Source organism: Peromyscus maniculatus, chromosome 10 (assembly GCF_049852395.1).
Source record: "Peromyscus maniculatus bairdii isolate BWxNUB_F1_BW_parent chromosome 10, HU_Pman_BW_mat_3.1, whole genome shotgun sequence".
Taxonomy (NCBI): Eukaryota; Metazoa; Chordata; class Mammalia; order Rodentia; family Cricetidae; genus Peromyscus; species Peromyscus maniculatus.
This window is the reverse complement of record NC_134861.1, coordinates 85,707,969-85,730,485: the sequence shown is the minus strand read 5'-3', so window position 1 is coordinate 85,730,485 and position 22,517 is coordinate 85,707,969. Positions and strand designations below refer to the sequence as shown.

The following is a 22,517-nucleotide window of genomic DNA, read 5'->3' as shown; positions in this document are numbered from 1 at the left end:
CCTCAAAGTCCACTCCAAGGACATTCCTTCTCCAATGAAGACATATCTCCTCATCCTCCTAATCCTTTCCAAACAGTTCATCAGCTGGTGACTGAGTGTTCAGATATAATGAGCTTACAGGGACTATTCTCATTCAAACCACAATAGGTGATTACACCTACTCTATTGGACAACTGCCCTTCCTTTAGATAAAAATAACTTATATCTATGTTTTTAAATATGTTCTATATGTAAAGGAATGTGTATATGAGTACAAACATTTTAAGGATTTTATAGGGTTTTTTTTGTTTTTTGTTTTGTTTTTTACCTTTACAGTCTCTTTAAAAACAAACTAATGAACAAATTTGTGCTGTGGGATGTTCTGTATGTCCTGTGGGAGCCCGTTCTTGGGTTCTTCATGGCTTTACCCAGCAGGTCCACATAGAGGATGATTAGGACCACGGGCCTGAGTGCAGGTGTCTGAGATGGTCTGCACTTGGCTGTGCTGGGCGATGGTCTGTATGTCAAGTTGCTCTGATTGGTCAATAAATACTGATTGGCTGTGGCTAGGCAAGAAGTATAGGCTGGACTAACAGAGAAGAGAAATAAAAGAACAGGAAGGCGGAAGAATTCACTGCCTGCCAGCCGCCCGCCAGGACAAACAGCATGTAAAGATGCCCGGTAAGCCATGAGCCACGTGGCAGGGTATAGATTTATAGAAATGGGTTAATTTAAGCTATAAGAACAGTTAGCAAGAAGCCTGCCATGGCCATACATTTTATAAAGCAATATAAGTCTCTGTGTTTACTTGGTTGGGTCTGAGCGGCTGTGGTACTGGCGGGTGACAAAGATTTGTCCTGACTGTGGGCAAGGCAGGAAAACTCTAGCTACACAAGCTCCAATACATGGCTTCTGTCCTGTGTTCTAAGATAAGCAACTGCATCTTCATGTCTTTGGATGAGCTGGCCTAAAATGTTCACAGCAGGATTTGTCAAATGTTAATATTCATTCACCAAAGAGGAAATTAACACGTCATCTTAGCCAATTTTACGTAGATAAAAAAAAAAAAAGAGGGAAAAAAGGAGAAGGCTATCTATGTGGTTATAAAACAATCCTCATACAAAATGAATAAAGGCTTTTCAGTGTGACTGCTTCTGAGTCACCCATGGCCCTAGCAGTAACCCTTTACCAATTCTCAGAAACTAACCCCAACAAACTCATTGGTTACCCAGGGTGAACTTGGATGAAACTAAACTTTCCCTTGGGACCTTACAAAGAAAGGGTAGATAGTACTTGGTCCTCCTTACCCCCTCACACCAGGGAGAAAATTCTCATAACAAATAGGAAATTGATTTGTTAATGCTACTAAGAAATTTAAAAATGTTGTAAGGGTGAAAAGATTAAAATTGTTTTAGTTAAGAAGGATTTATTAGCTGGGTGGTGGTGGTGCATGCCTTTAATCCCAGCACTCAGGGAGGCAGAGGCAGGTGGATCTCTGAGTTCGAGGCCAGCCTGGTCTACAGTGTGAGTTTCTAGACAGCCAGGGCTACATAGAGAAACCTTGTCTCTAAACCAAACCAAAAAAAAAAAAAAAAAAAAACCTAGACAGATTTATTTATCAAGATTAAGATGGATGGATGTTTCCAGAATGAAAAAGAAAACTAGAAAGCTTACGTAAGTTATGAAGTTCTGAGTAAGTTATTTAAGGTAAATAGGGAAATAAACTTAGGAATAATATACATGATATTAGGGTCCCTAAGATCTAAAATCAACAATTATAAAACTGGCTAAAATGTATATCGAATCAAAGTTCATTTAGAAATATCTGTATTTTAAAACATTATACAATAGTTTAAAATACCAAGCTGGTGTAACCGATCTGTGTTTCCTAACAATTCTTAGATGCTATTCTAATGTGGTCAGAGGGACTAAAAGGGAAAATACCTTCCTCCTTGCCCTCCAAGGCCAATGAGGTCCCAGGGGACTGTGGGCTAGCTCTAGAAATGTTCTGTAACCATGGAAAATTACTCAATCTCTTGTTCAAGGAGGCCATGAAGACCTTGCATAATGAATTGTAACCAGCATCCAGTCTACAAAGATGAGAGTCTACATGCCTGAACGATTCCCTCAGTATTTTGGGTGGAAGCCAAAGTCAGTACAAGAAAGGCGTTACCTATCTTCACATAGATGGACAACTGGTAAAAGGAGGTCTCTAGGAGTCAGAGGTTCCTCACAAGCCCCAGCAGCTCTTGGGGACTAGATCCTCAATTGGCTTTAACAGTACAAAACCAAAAGTTAATTTTGGCTACTTATGTGGTCTTAAACACCAAGGAAGAAAATAAAACCAAGATTAAAATGATCAGTATGTTCCCTCAACATTCCTCAGACATTATACTCTACCATATGATGTTGTGGAATAATCTTTTTGTATACTGTGAAAATGTGTCACTCAGGTTGGTTCAATAAAAAGCTGAACAGCCAATAGCTAGGCAGGATTTTCAGGGCAGAGGATGCTGGGAAGAAGAAGGGAGGAGTTGTGAGGAGGCATGGAGGAAGTAGGAAAGCAGGATGGACAGTATATAGATGAGGTAAGCCAGCCTCAGGGCAGCACACAGATTAATAGAAATGGGTTAATTTAAGTTATAAGAGCTAGTTAGAAACAAGACTAAGGTATTGGCCAAGTTTTCTTAATTAATAATAAGTCTCCATGTCATGATTTGGGAGCAGGATGGCAGGACAGAGAAAGACTTGCAACCATATGAAATGCTATTTGGACAACTATTTCTTATGAATGATTCTCTTCCTGATATATCAGTATCTATATCAATATCTATATGTCTATATCTATATCTATATCATCTATTCCAGATACAGAATAAGACTTTGGATTTCTTCAGCACTGCTCTGTCTATTTCTCCCACAGCCAAAAGAAGCAGGCCTATCTTCTTAAATACTGAGGCCAAATCTAAAAGCTGTATTTACAACTATGGAACACTCCCTCTTCCTGAACGAGTACTTCTCACAGCTATAATGTGTCCTTTCATGCCCTCATCACCCATGTTCCCTGATTAAAGGAGGTTGCCAGATACTCTGCATCTGTTACCAAACGCACAGGCTTTGCAAATTATCCAGGATATCCAAGTAGTGTCCTTGAGATATTGCTAGACAATCCAATAAAAATGACTAATAGGAGTCTATTGATATTTTAAATTGTGTATTATATGCAGACTTTGACTGACTTCTCTTACAAAGATTGCAGGTTCTTGTTTGTATAGACATCCATTGTAACAAACAGCAGATTAGAGTTACCTTATCCTTCTCTAGGGCCTCTGGGACACGGTCCAGACAACTGTGTGATGACATTTCACCTTACTCTACACAATTCATGTTAATCATAATTTTTAAAACTTTCCTCACGAAACAGAGGAGGAGTGGATGGGGGTGCAGAGGGGAAGTGGGTGGGAGGGGAGGGAGGAGGGAGGGGAAACTGAAGTCAGGCTGTAAAATAAATGAATAAAGTAAAAAACAAAACAAAATTTCCTCATAAACTGTGTCTTTTAATGTACCCCACAAGCCTGAAATAGAGGAGACCTGATGACCAACCCAACTTATATTGGCTAATAAAAAAATGTCTGAAGTTCTTCCACCAAATCAATGCCCTTGTATCTTTTAATAGACATTGGTATTAGGGAAATCACCAAACTTATTGATGCCTATGATAAAGGCTGCCAAGGATTTTGGTGGATTTCTTGCATGTTCTCTTACTCTGATAAGGACAAAACTGCCCTGTTTTCTTAATTATGATCTCAGTGGGAATTATAATAGAACCAACAGTCTTTTTTATATGTTACAGATTGTCTTAGAATTGTTATTGCTGTGAAGAGATGTCATGACCATGGCAACTCTTATAAAGAAAATATTTAATTGGGGCTGGCTTGCTCACAGTTTCAGAGGTTCAGTCCATTATCATCATGACAAGAGCATGGTGGTGTGCAGGCAGATGTGGTGGTGGAGGACTAGCTGAGAGTCCCACATCTTGCAGGCAACAAGAAGTCAACTGAGACATTGGGTGGTATCCTGAGGATAGGAAAGCTCAAAGCCCACCCCCACAGTGACACACTTCCTCCAACAAGGCCACACCAAAGCCAACAAAGAAAGCCACACCTCCTAATGGTGCCACTTCCTATGAGATTATGGGGGCCACTTACATTCAAACTACCACACAGATCCTACCTCCCTTGTATCGCACGATCAAAGAACAGGCATTATCACCCAATGGCTGTCTTCCGTTCTGGATTACTGCTATTTCTTAATTCTTATTGTGACCTCCTGATTGACCCTCTTCTGAGTCACTTAATAGCAGCCCTTTCTGCTTTGCCCCTTGTGGCAGCTCTAAAGCAGTTAGAGTGGTCTGTGGTCCCAAACCCCAGCAGCAGTCCAGGTGACCTCAGAAAAAGGACTAATGGGCCACCTGCCTCATCCTTCTTCTTGTCACGCTGGGCATTTTTTTCAAGAGTCGGAACTGAAACAGCTGGATGACCTCTTTATGTCAGTTAGTCTCTCTGCCTCACCAGCTCTCAGAAAACCTTACAGAAATTTCAGATCGGCTTTACATCCATCAGGACCAGCTTGATTCTTGGGCCGCTGTAGTGCCTAGATCTCCTGACTATTGCTGAGAATGGGATTTCTACCCTCCTTCAGCAACAATGTGGCTTCCACACCAATGCACCATACTGGTTGAGATGTGGCCCACAGATGTAGGGAACAGATAAAAATGCAATGCAGAGCCTTTTGTTCTACTTACATTTTTATCTTTTCTGTTGAACATTTTACAGAAGTTCCTTCTAGATCAAACCACGACCATCACTGGGTCCACATTAGGACAATGGCTACTCTGCCTAGGCCCTCCACTGGGTCTCATCCTACTCACCATAGACCCTGTCTAATAAACTCTTTTCAAAGGTTTCTCCATGATTTCAGGATCCACTGAAATTTATCAACCAAATTAAAACTCTCCTGCTATATGAGGTCAACCTGTCCTACCCCTCCTTAGATTCTGAGGACAGAGGCTAGCTCCCCACTCCATTGTCCCCACCAACAGTAAGCAGCCAGTGAGCAAGTGTGTCACCCCCACCCTTTTATCTGTCCTCAGGTTCTGGAATAAAGGGTCAATGACCTTAAAAGCCTCAGGTGGACTGAGAACCCAGGAGAGGAACACTGACCTGCCTGATAGCACCTGTGGGCTTGTTAGGATTCAGGAAGCTTCTGGAGAGAAGATAACCCACGAGTCCCTGTTGGTATCTTTCACTGCAGAGAAAAACAAGCCTGCAGGTGGAATCTTCTATCCTCAAAGTTCTCCTTTCTACCATATAAAATTCTCACAGTCTACTCCCATAGAGAGACTGCTGCCCTTCACTTTTCTGATTGAAGGGACACTCTGCTATTGAAAAAAAAAAGTTACTTTTCGATATACCATTAATGAACATGTTGAGAAAGGTCTCAAGGAAACCATTTCACTTGTAATATCCTAAAATAGAGGATTAAGCATAATCAAACAGGTGAAAGACTTCTATAATGAAAATTATAAAACAGTGACAAAAACAAGATACTAGAAGATGGAAAGACCTTCCATGCGCATGATCTGCAAGCTCAATACTACACAGATGTCTGTACAGAATGCCATCCACGATGCAATCCTCATTAAGATTCCTTTGACCTTCATCAGAAAACTACAAAATAAAATTCTAAAAGTCATATGTGATCACAAAATTCCCTGGGCTAAATAAAGCAATCCTGAGTACAAAGAACAGCGCTAAGAAATATCATAACTGCTGATTTTCAATAACACCATAGAGTCATAGTAATCAAAACAGATGGCACTGGTACAAAGCCAGACATAGAGACCAACATAATATTACAAAGTAGCTAGAAATGAGCCCATACAGCTACACTCATCTGATCCTCAACAAATATTTCAAAAATATACACTGCTGGTGGTAGAGGTGGTGATGTGGTGGTGGAGGAAGAGGTGGAGGTGGTGGAGGAGGAGGAGGTGGTGATGGTGGTGGTGGTGGTGGTGGTGGTGGTGGTGGTGGTGGTGGTGGTGGTGGTGGTGGTGGAGTTGGTGGAGGTGGTGGAGGTGGTGGAGGTGGTGGAGGTGGAGGTGGTGGTGGTGGTAGTGGTGGTGGTGGTGATGTGTGTGTATTGGGGAGGGAGGAGTTCTCCTATAAATGGTCCTGGGAAAACTGGATATATAAAAGAAGAAGAATGAGGCAATCCTCCACCCCAGCTGCTTGCCAGGCACTGCCACCTCTTACAGTACTATGTTCCTCCTTTAGGAATCACCAGATGGCAGATCCCATAGGGGTCTTTTCAGCTTGAGGAATAAAACTAGATTCCTATCTTTCACCCTGTCCAAAATAAACTCAAAATTTATCAAAGATTTCATTGTAGTAATAGAAAGTTTGAAACTTCTAAAAAACAAACAAACAAAAATCCACTTCAAAGTGTAGGCACAGGCAACAACTTTGTGAATGGGACTCCAGTCACCCAGGAATACTAGCAGGAAATAACAAATCACATTAAATCTAAAAGCTTCTGTAAAGAGAAAGGAACAATGGGGTGAGTCTTTGCTAGTTACTCATCTGATAGGGGATTAATACTTAAAATATACATGGACTTCAAAAATTAAGCACACAAAGAAAAAAATGAGCCAATCAACAAATTGGCAAATGAAATGAACAAAAATTCTCAAGAAGAATAATCAATGAACAAGACGGTGGTGGTGCATGCCTTTAATCCCAGCACTTGGGAGGCAGAGACAGGTGGATCTATGTGAGTTCGAGGCCACCCTGTGCTACAGAGTGAGTTCCAGGAAAGTTCCAAAGCTACACAGAGGAAACCCTGTCTTGAAAAAAATCAAAAACAAAAACAAAAACAAAACAAACAAACAAACAAGCAAAAAACTTATGGGAGTGGAGCCCTCTATACTGTTGATTTGAATATGAAGAGAGACAATGGGTTTCAGAGAGATAAGATGATATGTTAAGGTTACTAATCAATAACCAGGAGAGTTAGGATTTAAATCTTTGCCCCCTTCCCGGGGCCTATCCCTCTATCCCATTAAAGATAACCGACAAATCTGAGATAAAGGAGGGAAGGAATTCTAAATGGAGAAGTAGAGTCTAGCTAAAGGATGGAAACTGGAGAATGAGAAACAGGGTATGGGGAAGAAAGATTGTGTTAGTGTAGCATCAAAACAGCGTTCAAAACCTCTGTGATCTGTATGTATGTGAATCTATACTCCTAGCATGTGTGAGCTGGAGACAGTGAGCAGACTATACCCATTTGGAATATAGTCTTGGAATTTCAGTGTTCAGCCATTGTGAAAATTATTAATCCTCCTCCACGGAGTGAGAAGTATACCAGAGGAAAAAAATGATGATTGAAAGGAATCTACCTAACAGTTGACTTTTGTATCATCCAAGTGTATGCACATTCCAAAGCAGTGCTCTGACTGGCCCATCTATCCTACTGTATATTGTGGTATCTGTCAATAAAGTGTTGCAATAGCTATGCTGAAGTCAGTGCTGTGAAGGTTCCTCACCCTGCTGGAGAGGATGACTAGAGGACAAGATGCCATTTTCAGAACTGCAACACCTGAACCCAGAAGTGAACACACCTGCGACTCGGCACTCATCTCAGAACCGAAGTCAGTTGGAGTTACTCAGATGGGCGGAGGGACTTGGGGAAGTTCCATTAAAAATTTGCTGTCCTGTCTGAACAATGATAATTCCAGGGACTTTCACAAACTTAGCACCTCCCCCAGGTTCCTTTAGAAGAGAACCCAAGGACTGCTATTGCCATAATGTACGTCCTAGTCTAGGTAGCTGTCCTTGCGAAGGGGACAAAACTGATTTTGTCTTGCCCTCAACTACTCCTTTCCATTCAAGTGGATACTTTAGACATCCATAATAGTCTATTTTGTCTTCAACCTCCATTTTCCTTAATCTTAACATTTGTACTCAAACCAGCCTGTTCACCACTTAACATTATGAATGATTCTTTATAAACAACTTACTTCATTCACAGGACTTTATTAACTATAATACAATGGCAACCTAGACATATTAGCAGTTCCTCAAAATAGTGTTACATTATATAAATTATCCAATAACTGGAGTAAAGATTTCATATTTTAAAAATTATAATCTTAAGGCATACCAGCTAAATTTAAATCACTCTGAAGAAGTTCTTGTTTCAGACACAATCTCAAAATCAATGCATCACACTTTCATTTGGCAGTTGCTATGTATCAGATGTTGTGTGGGTGGGATGGGGTGGGGTGGGGTGGGGTGGGTGGGGTGCATTGCTGGTTGCATGGGGTGGGGGCTAGCTACACCTTTATGTACCTGAGTAGAGAAAATAAATTTGTCGGTGTTGTTCCTCCGGTACCATCCTTTTCCTTTTTGATGCAGGGTCTTCTATTGTCCTAAAATTCACCACGTAGTCTAGGCTGGATAGACAGTGAGCACCCAGGGACTTGGCTGTCTCCTACCCAGCAGCGGGGTTACAAGCACATTCTATACCTAGACTTTCACAGGGATTTTGTGTAGTGAATTCAGATCTTAGTGCCTATGAGGCAAATAACTTTACTGACTGAATTTTCTTCCCAGGCCTGTGCCAAATACTACTATTCTAAGCACGTATCTACCACGCTTTAAAAGAGAAGAAGGAATAGTAATAATCAGACTTATTCCTGCCATAGTAGAATGAAGCTGTCAGATGCCTACAAACAAGTACTCAATGCCCTAGAAACCGAGTGCCTCTGTGAGCTAAGAATGGCAGTTTCCCATAGATGTGAAGCCTCTTCCTCCTCGATGCATAGTTTAACAGGCTCTGTTTTTCCGATTTGAGATTCTGACTTATTCCAAATCTCAATTCTTGGGGTATATGCTCAAGAGTTAAGAGACATACAGTTAGACCTATAAAATGAATACTATGGAAAGCTGGAGCCATGAGGTCAGTCTGAACACAAACTGATGTTACTCATGCCTCGGGATTGTTACACAGTGACTTCTTCTTTTACTCTCCTTCTGTAAGCCCGTTTCCAGATTTCACCACCAAATTCTTCACTGTCATCTCAGGAAGATTATCAATCTTTCTGACACATCCCACACTCCTCCCCCTGCTCTTTCTGACTTCCAGATGGGACTGCTTCCATATATGCTGACATTCTAGTTGTGTCAGCTGATCCAGCCCTCCCTGCCCTGGCTGCCTCTGCCATTAGATCACGCTCTACTTATTCAATACCCAATGCTAATTGTATTTGCTGATTTCCCACCTGGGATGTGTGGTGTGGTCATTTCTGCAATACTTTATTACTATGGTGTAGTTATAGAAACCTCTTTTTAGTACAAATTCTTATTTCCTGTCATTACTGTAAAATTACCAATATCTTCATTTTTATCTTTAAATTCTATTAATAAATAGAGTGAAAACATAAAAACAATCTTTATTTGTCCCCCACAAAGTCTCAATGTTCTTCCTGGAAAATTCACACACCTAAATATTTATTTCTTCAGGATGATCACAGGGCTACATGTTGGGCTGTCCTCTGGCACTCAGTGTGTCTTTGTAACTAGTGAGAGGCATAACAGGTAGAATCAAGACAAGGAATACGATTCATTCCCACTCCCTTCCCTCAAAATGTCTTCTTGCCATGGTAGCCTATGGCCAAGCTACCTTCATGTAAAACAGGACTGGAGCCCTCTGGTGGTTAAGAGGATCCTTCCGGGGAAATGGCTATATAGTGAAGAAACTAATCAACAAGACCATATCCAGGGCCCTTCTATGTCCTGAGCCCTATTTGCTAATCTTAGATGTGCTCAGTTCTTTCCTTTTCCACCCCTCTTTATTTCCCTTTCTCATCTTTTGTAACACCATAAGTTTGATTCTGATCTAGAACTTTAAGGGGGGCGGAGGCAGGGATCTGTGGTTGGTATGTAAAATGAATTAAAAAAATTAATAAGAAAAAAAAAGAAAGAACCCATGGGAGAAACTTGGGGATGGGCATCATGACTTGTGACCACGTAAGATTTGATTCAATCACAAGAGACTGTCAGTGGATCTCACAAGAGGATTTGCCATTTGTCATGATGACAAGACAAAACATGAGCACAAATACATGCTGAGAAATGTTTCTCCCACTAGAGTAAAATATCCATTCAATTTTATAATTGATAAATGCAAACTTTGAGGAGCATGGTTCACTATTTATAAGTCATTAACATTAAAAACACCACTTTCAAAATATAAAGTTGGTCCTGTCTAAAGATAAGTGGGAAGGGTGAGCACTCAATCTCTGCTCATCACACTCTGAGTCTTACCTGTGGATACAAGTGTTTCTAGGACATCAACCCGCTATTTGTCTCCCAGGAATGCATTGTGTTTCACTAGTTGTTGGTCTGTGCTCTGAAAAACTCCATTGCATCTCTAAATACACCTTCCTTCTTTCAGTCTTATTCAAAGCTTTGCACCTGAATCTAACCTCTGAGGTGTAATTAAGTGTAGCAGCTTACTAATAATGACTCCCGGACAAGGGTACTTCCATTTTCATTCTAAAAGGAACAAACCCTTGCCTCTTGACTTACCATATTCAGAAAAAAATGCCTATATAAGAAGACAAAGTTTAATTAAGTTTAGTTGAAACTAATTTAAACTGCCACTATTCTTTCATCAAACTTGATTCCACTTGGAGCTTTTACACTCTCTTCATATTTTATAAATACTTGTGAAGTTTAAAGCCTAGAAACTACCAGTAGCATATAATTAAACAGAAAAGTGGTTATCTATCATTCAAGCTTTGGATATAGCAAGGAATACAACAATTGACTACAAAGAGGAAATAAATACTACATGCCAAGTAAGGCCCCAAACTGGAAAACACTGGGTCCAGTAAATGAAATCCTAATAACCTTTCTCTGTTTCTGCTTGGCTCTCTAGGGAACCATTCTTGACTGTCTATGGAGGCTTCAGAAGCCTGAGCTTATCTCCTGCCCTCTTCTCAATCCTTGGCTCATACCAAAGACCATAGCTTTAAGATCTCAAATGAGGTGACCTTGGCTATCTTCCCCACAGTATTTCTTATACTATCCTTCATAATGTATTAATGTACATTATGTACATAATGTACCCCAGGATATCCATTTTGGACCATACCACATACATCCCTCTCTAAGGACTTCCTATTTCTTTTCTTACTGCTTGAAATGTTCTTCTCAAAGATGCTTCCTTAAATATTTCTTCCACTTTACACAGGTCACAGAATCCACCTCAAACCATCATATGATAAAGAAAGTTTTACAGAGCTGTTTGGGGCTGTTGAGAGCCTGGGGTGCTAGAGACTGGAGGAAACATGGGCATTCCATTCCTGAAAGACAGGTGGAGGATGGGCCACTACTACAGCCCAGTGAGAGCCCAAGCTGTGAGCAGAGGATTACCAGCATAAGCCATAGATACAGGAGAGAGAAGCAGAAGGGAGGTAGAGGAGAAGAAATAGCCTACCCTCAGCTTTCTTTCCCTTCCCTTAAAATTTCCTGCAGTGCTAAATTTGGCAGAAGCCAGTGGCCAAAATATACAGGTCAGGTTGTCTACATTCATCAACCTCCCTGGAACAAAGTAGGACAAGGTACAGTGGACAGATGGATGACTAGGAAGGAGACTCTACTCAATGGCCATTTCTTGAAAATTATTTTTCAGTGACCAGTGCTGTGGGATTTTCTGTATGCTGTGAATATGTGTTGCTCTGATTGGTTGATAAAATGCTGATCGGCCAGTAGCCAGGCAGGATAAGCAGAGGAGAATTCTGGGAAGAGGAAGGCTGAGTCAGGAAATGCCAGCCTGCCATCCAGGAAGCAACATGTAATGGCACACAGGTAAAGCTATGGAACATGTGGAAATATATAGATTAACAGAAATGGGCTGAGTTTAAATGTAAGAGCTAGTCAGTGGTAGGCCTGAGCTAATAGCTGAGCAGTTTTAATTAATATAAGCCTCTGTGTGTTTACTTGGGTCTGAGTGGCTGTAGACCAGGTGAGACACAGGAAAAAACTCCAGCTACAGATCAATATCTAAAATGCTGTCTCATTCATATTCTTTCTATAGCCCTTATCTTAACCTGACATTGTTTTAAATTGATTGTGTATTTTTTTTTGCTTTGCTTTGGGTTTTTTTTGTGTTTGTTTGTTTTGTTTTTGCTGTTTCCCACAAAAATATAAGCTCTACAATGGGCAGGCTTTGTCATTTTATCAACTATTGTATCCTTTCTCAATTTTATTATAAACAGAGCCCCTTAAAGCCTGTTTATAAAGCCCCAACAATCCTGCTGCACAAGAGTCCAATAATTATTGGGTGAATAAATTCAATCCTTCCTTCGCTATCTAAAACTATTCATGTCTGCTAAAATCAGAGACATGCAGTCGACTCTCAGTATTTCTAAATAAATTAATCATACATATAAACTCTGTACTCTAGCCATTTCTAGGATCTAAAATATCATTCAGTTTACCTTATTTACTCTATTGATTAAAACTAATAAATTTAAACATGTTATACTAAACATATCCATATTCACTATATTTCACATACTTTTCTTTCTTTATTAAAATACAGAATAACCTAATCTCAAAACTAAAAGAAATACTGATATTCATTGAGCATAGCTTATAACACTGTATTCAGTGCATGGACATTCTGGTAGATCTGTTCAAATATTCTAAAAACACAAATAAAAAAGTATGAAATACTTATGTCATTCAGAATATGGCAAGAGTTAATTCCTAAAATTAGCAAATATTTCTCTAGAACACTTTAAAAAATTCCTCCTGATAACCACACTGACAGGGAGCTCACCAAGAATTGGTGGCTTTAAAGGGTTCTGTTTATAATAAAATTGAGTTTGACTCTTCTTTTTCCTTATTCTTTACAAAACACATTTTTTATCTTCTTTATATATCTTCTTTCCTACAAACCAGACATGTTTGTTGCACCGAATTTCACACACCATACTTCCTGCAAATGACCTCATTCTCCCACCAGATGCCCACATTGGGTCTAGTCCTTTAAAGTCAAGACTCCAAAGCCTACGCCTCAAGCGTGGGTACAGTCAGAGTCGCAGGGTGGTTGTATGTCTCTTTCTCACTTAGACATTCTTTTTTCACCAACACAATTTTCAAGATCAAATTCAGTTTCTTTTTTCCTGAAACTATAAGACATGAATGGCTGCGGTAGAATATTTTAAGGTATGTTACTTTTGTTTGTGTTGCATTTGTTTAACTCTGTGAAGCTGTGATACTTACTGTGCCTGTGTAAAACACCTGATGGTTTAGTAAAGAACTGAATGGCCAATAGCAAGATGGAAGAGAGGATAGTCAGGGTTGGCAGATAGAGAGAATATATAGGTAAAAACTGGGAGAGAGGAGGAACAAGAGAGAAGAGGAGAACATTGGGGTCCAGTCACCCCGCTATACAACCAGCAAGCCATGGAGTAAGAGTAAGATTTATGGAAGTAAGAGAGTGGGAAAAGCCCAGAGGCAAAACACAGACAGCATAATTTAAGATAAGGAAAGCTGGATAGAAACTAAGCCAAGCTAAGGCTGGGCATTCATAGTTAAGAATAAACCTCTGTGAGTGATTTATTTGGGAGCTGGGTGGCAGGCCCCCCAAAAGAGTGAAAAACAAAAAACAACAACTGGCACCGATCGGTTTCCATAACTGTTACTCAGTCATGTTTGCCAAAGCAAACTGGGAAAGTGCACATTTGTTCCTGTGCTTCATCCATCATTGCAAAGGTCATTTGTGTTTCCCATTGGGGGTGACAGATGCTAACATAGGGCACAATTGGCCAATAGGATGACTACATAGAGACGAAACTCAGTCCACAGAAGTTAGTCATACGTTTACCTATGTGTGCCTCCCGTACGTTCTTTCAACGCATCAGAAATTAGGGCAGCAATGACTCTACCATGTCATTCCACCAACTAGCAGTCACGATGGTCTTACCTGCAGCCACGATGACAATATCTGCCAGCTGGGTATGGACCTTCAGTTGTTCTCTGGGAGTGTATCTGTGAGCTATTGTCACCGTTGCGTCACCTGCAGTGAAAAGAGTCTCCATTAACGGCTACCGTGCTTTCCAAAAGTTTATAAAAGTTCTAAACCTAAGGGAGGTTTTGTTGCTGCCCATGAATAGAAAAGTTGCTTTGGCATGGTTAAATCACTCTGAAAATAAAAACAGAAATTCTAGATGAACCAAAATTAAAAGTCTACCTTTCAATTGTATACATGGAAAATCAAATAAGGCTAAGGGAGGGTAAGAACTGTCTATCCTTGGATGGACATTCTTTTCGATTTTGTATTGGCTGGTTACACATTAGTACTAGAATTGTACACTGGTGTATTAATGATATGGAAATAAGTACAGAAAGCAACAAGATAAATGTTCTAAAAATGGACAATGTATTGCAGAAGAATAGGTGAGAGATTAATTCTTGCAAGAGGGGAGAACCGGTTCCTAATAGAAGCAGAGTATCTGTTAATGCTTCTAAGCATGGATATAACAATTTGGAAAAAAGAAGAAAAGGAGAAGTGAGAAGATAAAGCAAATCATTGCGGGGGAATGTGTTTGGGAAAGGTAAAGAGGATTGGAGTAGCACAGGAAGCTTTTGTATGAAAACTTGATTTGGGGGGACAGTAATGAGGAAGGTAAGAAGCTGCGTCATCTCAAGATATAAACAGAGTCCTGGGAAAGAGAAGGAGACAAGCATGGTGGCCAGAAGCACCCCAGAGAGGAGTGACACAGAGGAGCTCCCCCAACAGGAGGACCTGGGAACCTAAGGGGAGTGGAAGGCCAGGCAGCAGCTCCACCCTAACCCCAGCACAAGTTCGTGCAAACAGCAGATCTACAACAGTCCGTCCATGTAATGATGAGTAATAAACAAGGATTTGGTGCAGCATCAATAAACAGCCCCACAGAGGACAAGTCTAGGGTAATTTGGGGAGGTGATGAAACTGTTAGTCACGATGACTGTGCATTTGACCAAATCAAGAGAAGTATAAACCAAATGCAGTCAGTTTTACCACCTGAAAGTTTTAAAGGAAATCTTTCCGAAGCAGCAGGAAGAAGAAAAGATTAGATAAAATGAAAGCAAAATGTGTTTTAAATAATTTACCAATATATCAAAAAGCAACAAAAAATTGTTGTGGAATACTGAACATTATGAACAAACATTATAATAATTTTTAATTGGCGCTTAAAATAATAAAAGCCAGAGGTAAGTGACATGAATCCATACAAATTAACCTATAATGGTCAAAACTGAGAGACATTTCAGTAATGACACTGGATTTTAAAGATTAATAAAAGAACACTAAACAAGCAGGCAAAAATTCAGATTATTATATTCAATCCCCCGCACACCAATTAGAGAAATTCCCCATAAGACTCATGTAAAGAAATTGAGATGCAAGAATTTTCCAACCAGTCAGTCAAATTAAGATGGAGTTGCAAACAATTTTGAAAATTCATGACCTCAGAGAATACTGTTCCTAAATGAAAGCACTTTGCTAAGACTTGTGCTTCGGTTTACTTAACCCATTTGCAGAAGTGCCCAAAGAACAGCTGGAGAGATGTGACATGTTTTATTACAGAAATAAGACTTTTAAAACATGTGAAGATTGGACTGACAGACTTCCATGGCTTGACTACCCTCTCCTAAGTCATACTGAAATTTAACTGCCATGGCAACAATATCAAGAGGTGGGACCGGCAGCGTTTATTTAATGCATGAGAGCCTCATGATTAATGCTGCCGTGTGAGTGGAGCAGCATCGTCTGGTCACACTCACCCTGCAAAGCTGGAAAGAAATGACCTCTGTCCTTCACAGATTACTGCTATGGGGTGTTTTGCTATAGCAGCAAAAATCTGACTCAGACACTGACAAATGCAAATGTTATTTGCTTAGATTATGTACAAAGCAACACACAAAGGTTGAATGGGAAGGGAAGGCCCAGTCTGCTGGTTCTTCAGACATAATCATGGGAATCAACAAGTTGTTTTATAAGCTAATTAGCCAATAACACTGGCATATATTTCAAAATATAAATATTTTGAAAGATGAGTTTTATTGATTAATATCAGGTAAGAAACAGAAACTGAAATCAGAAATGGAATGAGAACATTTTCCTACCAATTCTTTTACAGCATTAATAGATACTATACAAAAATAGAGAATGAAATCTACTATATAATTATTAAGATAATACAAATCTTAAATATTAAAAAATATAGATAGAAAAGAATCAAAGTAAAACAAAAACAAACAGAATAGGAATTACATTGATAATTCTGACCATATGTATTTACCATAAAAATAAATGAAAATTTTCAGTCACCTATGAAGGATAATGGAAGGAACAATTCAATAATAAATAGGACAAAGATGTACACATTAGAAAGCAAAGAGGTGGTCTGGGTGTGGTGGCACATGCCTTTAATCCCAGAACTTGGGAAACAGGCAGAAGGATCTCTGAGTTGGAGGCCAGCCTCTCACATAATGAGTTCCAGGACAGTCAGGGCTATGTAAAGAGATCATGTCTTAAAAAAAAAGGGGGAGGGGGGCGTGCGGAGTAAGGTAAGTGGGATGTTTTATGCCTGTAATTCCAGCACTTGGATCACAGAGGAGGGATTTCCAAACAAAGGTCATAAAGGCTATATAAAGAGTTTAAAGCTAGCCTGGGACACATACCAAAATCATCTCCCACCAGCAGTGGTGGTTCATACCTTTAATCCCAGTGCTGGTGAGGCAGAGCCAGGTGGATCTCTGTGAGTTTGAGGCCAGCCTGGTCTACAGAGCGAGATCCAGGACAGGCACCAAAACTGCACGGAGAAACCCTGTCTTAAAAAAAACAAAACAAAAAAACCAAAATATTTTAAAGGGGAAGAAAAAAGAAGGAAAGAGAAGGAAGAGGACAGGAGGTATGACTCAAATGAATATAAATATACAAGTTATAAATAAATTTGATATAATGAATAAAATAAATCCAAGTGAACATAAATGTATAAGTAACAAGTAAAAAGAGAAATGCAATTCATACAGCAGAAGTCACAAATGATATAAATAGAAATACACTGTAGTTGCTGAATTTAATCCACCCTTTCAGTTCATGAATTCAGACTGAATATAGAAAATACAAATAACATTACATGACTATAACATTAAATTCTAAAAAATAAATAATATATTTTATGTACTCAACACTTTTAAGTGGTATTATTTTGGATGGCATTGTTTTCAAAAATACCAAAGCAGATTATCCTTGATTACAATGTACTAAAGGTACACACATGAACACACATACACTAGCAATCTGTGAAGTTTGATGCGAACTAAAATCTAAACGTCAATCTTCATTAAAAAATTATTATAGTCACATCACTACTTCTTTAGTAACATCAAGCTAACTTGATACTCTAAAGTAGATTTGGCTAGAAATGCCCATAGCAGATACCAAAGTCATATTTAGACTAGACTGACCGGTGTTTATGACCTTGATGATAACCAAACCATGGCAAGAGTCTTGGCAAGCTATTTGGTAGCCATTGTGATGTTAACAAAAGAAACATGAACCAAAGAAGTTAAAAGCAAAAGTGTTCAGACTTCTGACTCCTGCTGCAGAGCACCTTGGTAATGTTCCTGGCACCCACCTTTCTGAACAACAATACATCTTAGTTGTCATCGTGTGGAGAACATGAGATTATGTGAGATGCAGAGATATCAGTTCACAGACATTATAATATTTCCAGTGAGAAGTAAAAGTTGTCTTACTAGAATGTTTTAGTTGAGACAGTGAGCACCACAGGGATATTTTAACACACTGTGTTGGTGGATTAAACCTGCTGTAGGTGAGAGAGAAATCCAGGACAGACTGAGCTTCTGGTGAACACATGGTAGGTACCACTTACTAAGACGGTGCGTTCATTGCTATAACATACACTTGAGAGAAAATGTTTGGGCTCCTAAGTTTAGAAATTTTAGCACATGATCAGATGGCCTCCTTGCCTTGGGCATGTGGTAGGAGCTGTGCTCCAGAGGACCATCCATTTAACTTGTAGTCAGAAGCAAAAGAATACAGAGACTAAGGGACCACAATTCTCAAGAATATGCAACCAACAACCTCAAGGCTTCCCACTAAGTTCTACCTTTGAAAAGCTCTGTTTACTCTCCAGTACCCCCAACTCTGCCCAGGGAGTAAATCTTTACCACATGTATCCTTAGGATCCAAGCTATGGGTAGGACAATTGGAATAAAATTGGAAATAAGGGTTCATCATATATTACGTGTTTACTGAGCCATGCCTATGAAACTGCTGAGTGGATGCAAAAGTCTAGAGTACAGTTGGTATTTTTGAATCATGGGGCTACAAAGAATCTTCTAGGTCAGGGGTTCTTAACCTGTGGGTTGTGGCACCTTTCACAGTGTCTTGGTGAGGGTTTCTATTGCTATGATGAAATACCATGACCAAAAAGCAAGTTGGGAAGGAAACTTCATTTGGCTTATGCTTCCACATTATTGTTCACCACTGAAGGACATCAGAACAGGAACTCAAACAGGGCAGGATTCTAGAGGCAGGATCTGATACAGAGGCCATGGAGGGGTGCTGCTTATTGGCTTGCTTCCCCTGGCTTCCTCAGCCTGCTTTCTTATAGAGCCCAGGACTACCAGCCCAGGGATGGCATCCTCCCATCACAGGCTGGGCCCTCCCACATTGATCACTAATTGAGGAAAGGCCTTACAGTTAGATCTCATGGAGGCCTTTCCTCAACTAAGTCTCCTTCCTCTCTGATGACTACCTTGTGTCAAGCTGACACACAAAACCAGCCAGTACACAGAGGGTCAAACGACCCTTTCACAGAGGTTGTATAGAAGATATCCTGCATATCAAATATTTACATTATGATTGATAACATTAGCAAAATTATAGTAATGAAGTAACAACAAAATTAATTTTATAGCTGGAAATCAGCACAACATGAGGTACAGTATTAAAAGGTCACAGCATCAGGAAGGTTGAGAACCACTGACCTAGGGGATGGATATGGATAAAGATGTTAAGTATGAATCTAATTCTGTGTTTTGAGAAGTCACTCCCAAGCCCAACCATAAATATTCCTTCATTGTTTCTAAAAATATAATGTTTTTTGCTGGCTCCTAGATTCTCATCTCCTTTTGTTGATGGCTGGAATTGGGAAACCATATTTGGAAAGGCAACTGGATGATGCTAGAATCCAGATGGGATTGAGAATGCTGCTTGAGAAGTTGAAGGCAGAATGGCCTAGAAACAGAGTGAGCAGAAATGTCTAACAAGAATTAAAAGCCATGTACACGAGTGGTAGCTTTAATCTGCACTTAAATGGTTAGATAAATAGTCTTATTAAATGTAGGCATTGTCTTAACTTGAAAAGCATGTCATACATATTACTGAATCCACTATATAGTTTTCCATTTATAAGAACCCTCAAGAGAAATTATGTGTCCTAGGATTAGAAAAATATTTTATTTTTTCCAGAGCATGAGTTTATTTTTAATCTTACAGATACTTATTTGGGTTTTCTATTCCTTTTTATCCTGCTAACAAGTTCTTTTAAATAAGAAACTAGTGACTCAGCCATAAGGATTTATATTCAAAGAAGTAACTTCAGCAAATATACATTCAGCTCCAGTGAATAAAAAGTAGCTTGCTTGACAGTGGGAATACATTCATGAAGATTTAATGATGTCCTTATTTTAGTAGAAGTCTTATCTTTGGCTCCATTTTTAGTTCCAGTCCTCCTTTTTCCTTTCACTTCACCATTTCTCTTTCTATGATGTCTAATATATTGCCATGGGTCTATGAAGAAGGAAACTTTACTTTAAATATAGTCTCAGTAGGTAAATATTAAACATGATCTTAGGTTGAGAAAATGATCAGTCAGTAAAGTGCCTGTCACGTAAGGATAAGGACCCGAGTTTAGTCCCCCAACACCCATGCGACAGCCAAGCATGATGACACACACCTGTAATCCTACTTGGGGTTTGAGGGGCAGAGATGGGTGGATCCCTGCATCTCACTGACCAGCCAGTTTAGCCAATCAGTGAGCTCTAGTTTCCTTGAGAGATGACTTCCCAAAAGATAACCCAAAGAGAGGACTCCTGATGTTGACCTCTGCTCTACACACACACACACACACACACACACACACACACACACACACACACACACACAGTGGGGGGGTGGAAATGGGGACACAGATACGCATATACACTATACACACAGGATTTGAAAAGCTTCATTGTAATAATAATTGGAAGTTATAGCATTCATGTACAATATATCTAGAAATTATTCATTCTGTCCTATACCAAGCTTTTCCCATAAAGTTTGACTTCTCCTTTGGCCCATTTTTCATAGTTATAATTACAATCATTTATTTCCTGTGGTTAATGATGATCTTTTCTACTTCTCTGTAGTCTTGGGAGGGCAGAGTCCTGTCCAGTTAATTCACTGTTGCATTTCGCACATTTACCAACAAAGAACTGAGTCCCTCTGTAAGAAGAGAGCCTGAATAGACAGAACCATGATGTTTCATTGTAGAAACAGGGGCTTCTTTCAGTGAATGACATGAGCATCAACTTCTCCTCCTTTACACAGTGTCCTGTGGTCTCTTCTTCCATCCTGACATTGATGAGGCCCACTCTCCCCTACTGAATACAAGGTGACTCTGGGGGCAGTGGAGGTTTCAATCGTCCTTTTATTCAAAGGCTTATAATTTAAATATGAAAAAATATTGATCTGTGGGGAAGCATCTAGTTACTTCTCTTCTTCTTCCTTTCTTCCATTAAAAAGTTTCCTTTCAATAAATGATACATTCATATTTTAAATTTCTATCTGTTGCCTTATTTTGTACAATATTGGCCTAGTGGTTAGCACATAAAAATATCTAACAGATTTACTGGTTCAATGAGTTATTCTATCATTATCTATGAGTCCTTCTGCTAAATTTCACAAATAAAAAAAGCCTGAAATATTGTCATTCGGAAGTTGGCATTTAGCTGGGCATATGACACATGCCTGTAATCCCAGGACTTGAAAAGCTGAGCCAGGACAATTATTGCAAGGTCTGAAGCCAGTTTAAGTTATGAATAGAGTTCTAGACCAGCCAGGCTATGCAAGGAGGCCTTATCTCAAACTGCCTCACCCCAAAAAGAAGGTCATATTTACTTCTTGAAATGAGGGAGGAGGGGGAGAGGAAGAGGAAGGGTAAGGACTGGGATCCGGGATACACAAAGCAATGGCTGGGAAGTGGGAAGGGAAAGGAGGTTGGCGCTGGGAAGCAGCAGAGGGTTTCAGGACATAGCACTCCAGGAGCAGGAGGGATGGTGCTTTGGGAATGGTGTGCAGACTGCGAAGACTCAGCATAAGATGGGGAGGAAATGACAGGTGACGTGGCTACTAAGGTAGGGCGAAGCTTTTTTAGTGCCCCCTTGGACAGGTGTACAGAGATTAGAGACAGGATGCTTTGTGCTGACAACAGAGCTGATATGTGGTCTTCTGAGGTCAGGACTACAAGAGAAAGTGAAAGAGGACAGAGGGTTTTTTTTTTTTTAATTTTGCTTTTTAACTTAATTTTTTTGAAATCTTAACATTTACATTTATTTATTTTGGGTGGTAGGGCAGGCAGGGCTTGCATGGCCCACGGCATGTATGTGGCGGTCAGAGAAAAACTTTCAGAAGTTGGCTTTCATCTTCCCCTATGTGGGTCCTAAGGGATCAAACTCGGGTTGTTGACTCTGCAGCAAGTGACTTACCCCTGAGCCAATGCGCCAGCCCTGCTTTATAATTTAAATAGGTTTAATGTTACTTCCCACTGTGGAGCAATCCCAGGTGTCCAGTAAGAATGACTATTTCCCAACTAAACGCTTTGGAGATACTAGCGAGCTTACGTTAGAGGGCATGGACAGTAGAACAGGGCTATTATTCAACTGAGAGAGTAAGACAAGAATAACCATTTGCTGTGGTGATACTGTGTCCCCCAATGTATCGTGCACCCTAATAAACTTACCTGGGGTCAGAGAACAGAACAGCCACGAGATAGACATAGAGGCCAGAAAATAGTGGCACACACACCTTTAATCCTAGCATTCCAAACGCAGAGATCCCTCCGCATCTCTGTGAGTTCAAAGCCACACTGGAACAGCCAGGCATGGTGACACATGCCTTTAATCCCAGGAAGTGATGGCAGGAAGCAAAAAGCTACATAAGGTATGAAAACCAAGAACTAGAGCCTTTGTTAAGCTTTTAACTTTTAGCAGCAGTTTAGCTGAGATCCAATTGGATGAGGACTCAGAGGCTTCCAGTTTGAGGAAATGAGATCAGCTGAGGAGTTGGCGAGGTCAGGTTAGCTGTGGCATGTTCTGTTTCTCTGATCTTTCAGCGTTCAC

General features: G+C 40.0%; 1 protein-coding gene across 1 annotated transcript in view; it reads right to left on the bottom strand.

The window, feature by feature from the left end:
• Positions 1-22,517, bottom strand: part of Mthfd2l (methylenetetrahydrofolate dehydrogenase (NADP+ dependent) 2 like) — a 106,405-nt gene that overhangs the window by 51,347 nt on the left and 32,541 nt on the right. Inside the window, exon 6 of the mRNA XM_042257620.2 lies at positions 14,041-14,133. Coding sequence (XP_042113554.1) covers positions 14,041-14,133 — 93 coding nt within the window. The remainder of the gene's footprint in view (positions 1-14,040; positions 14,134-22,517) is intronic.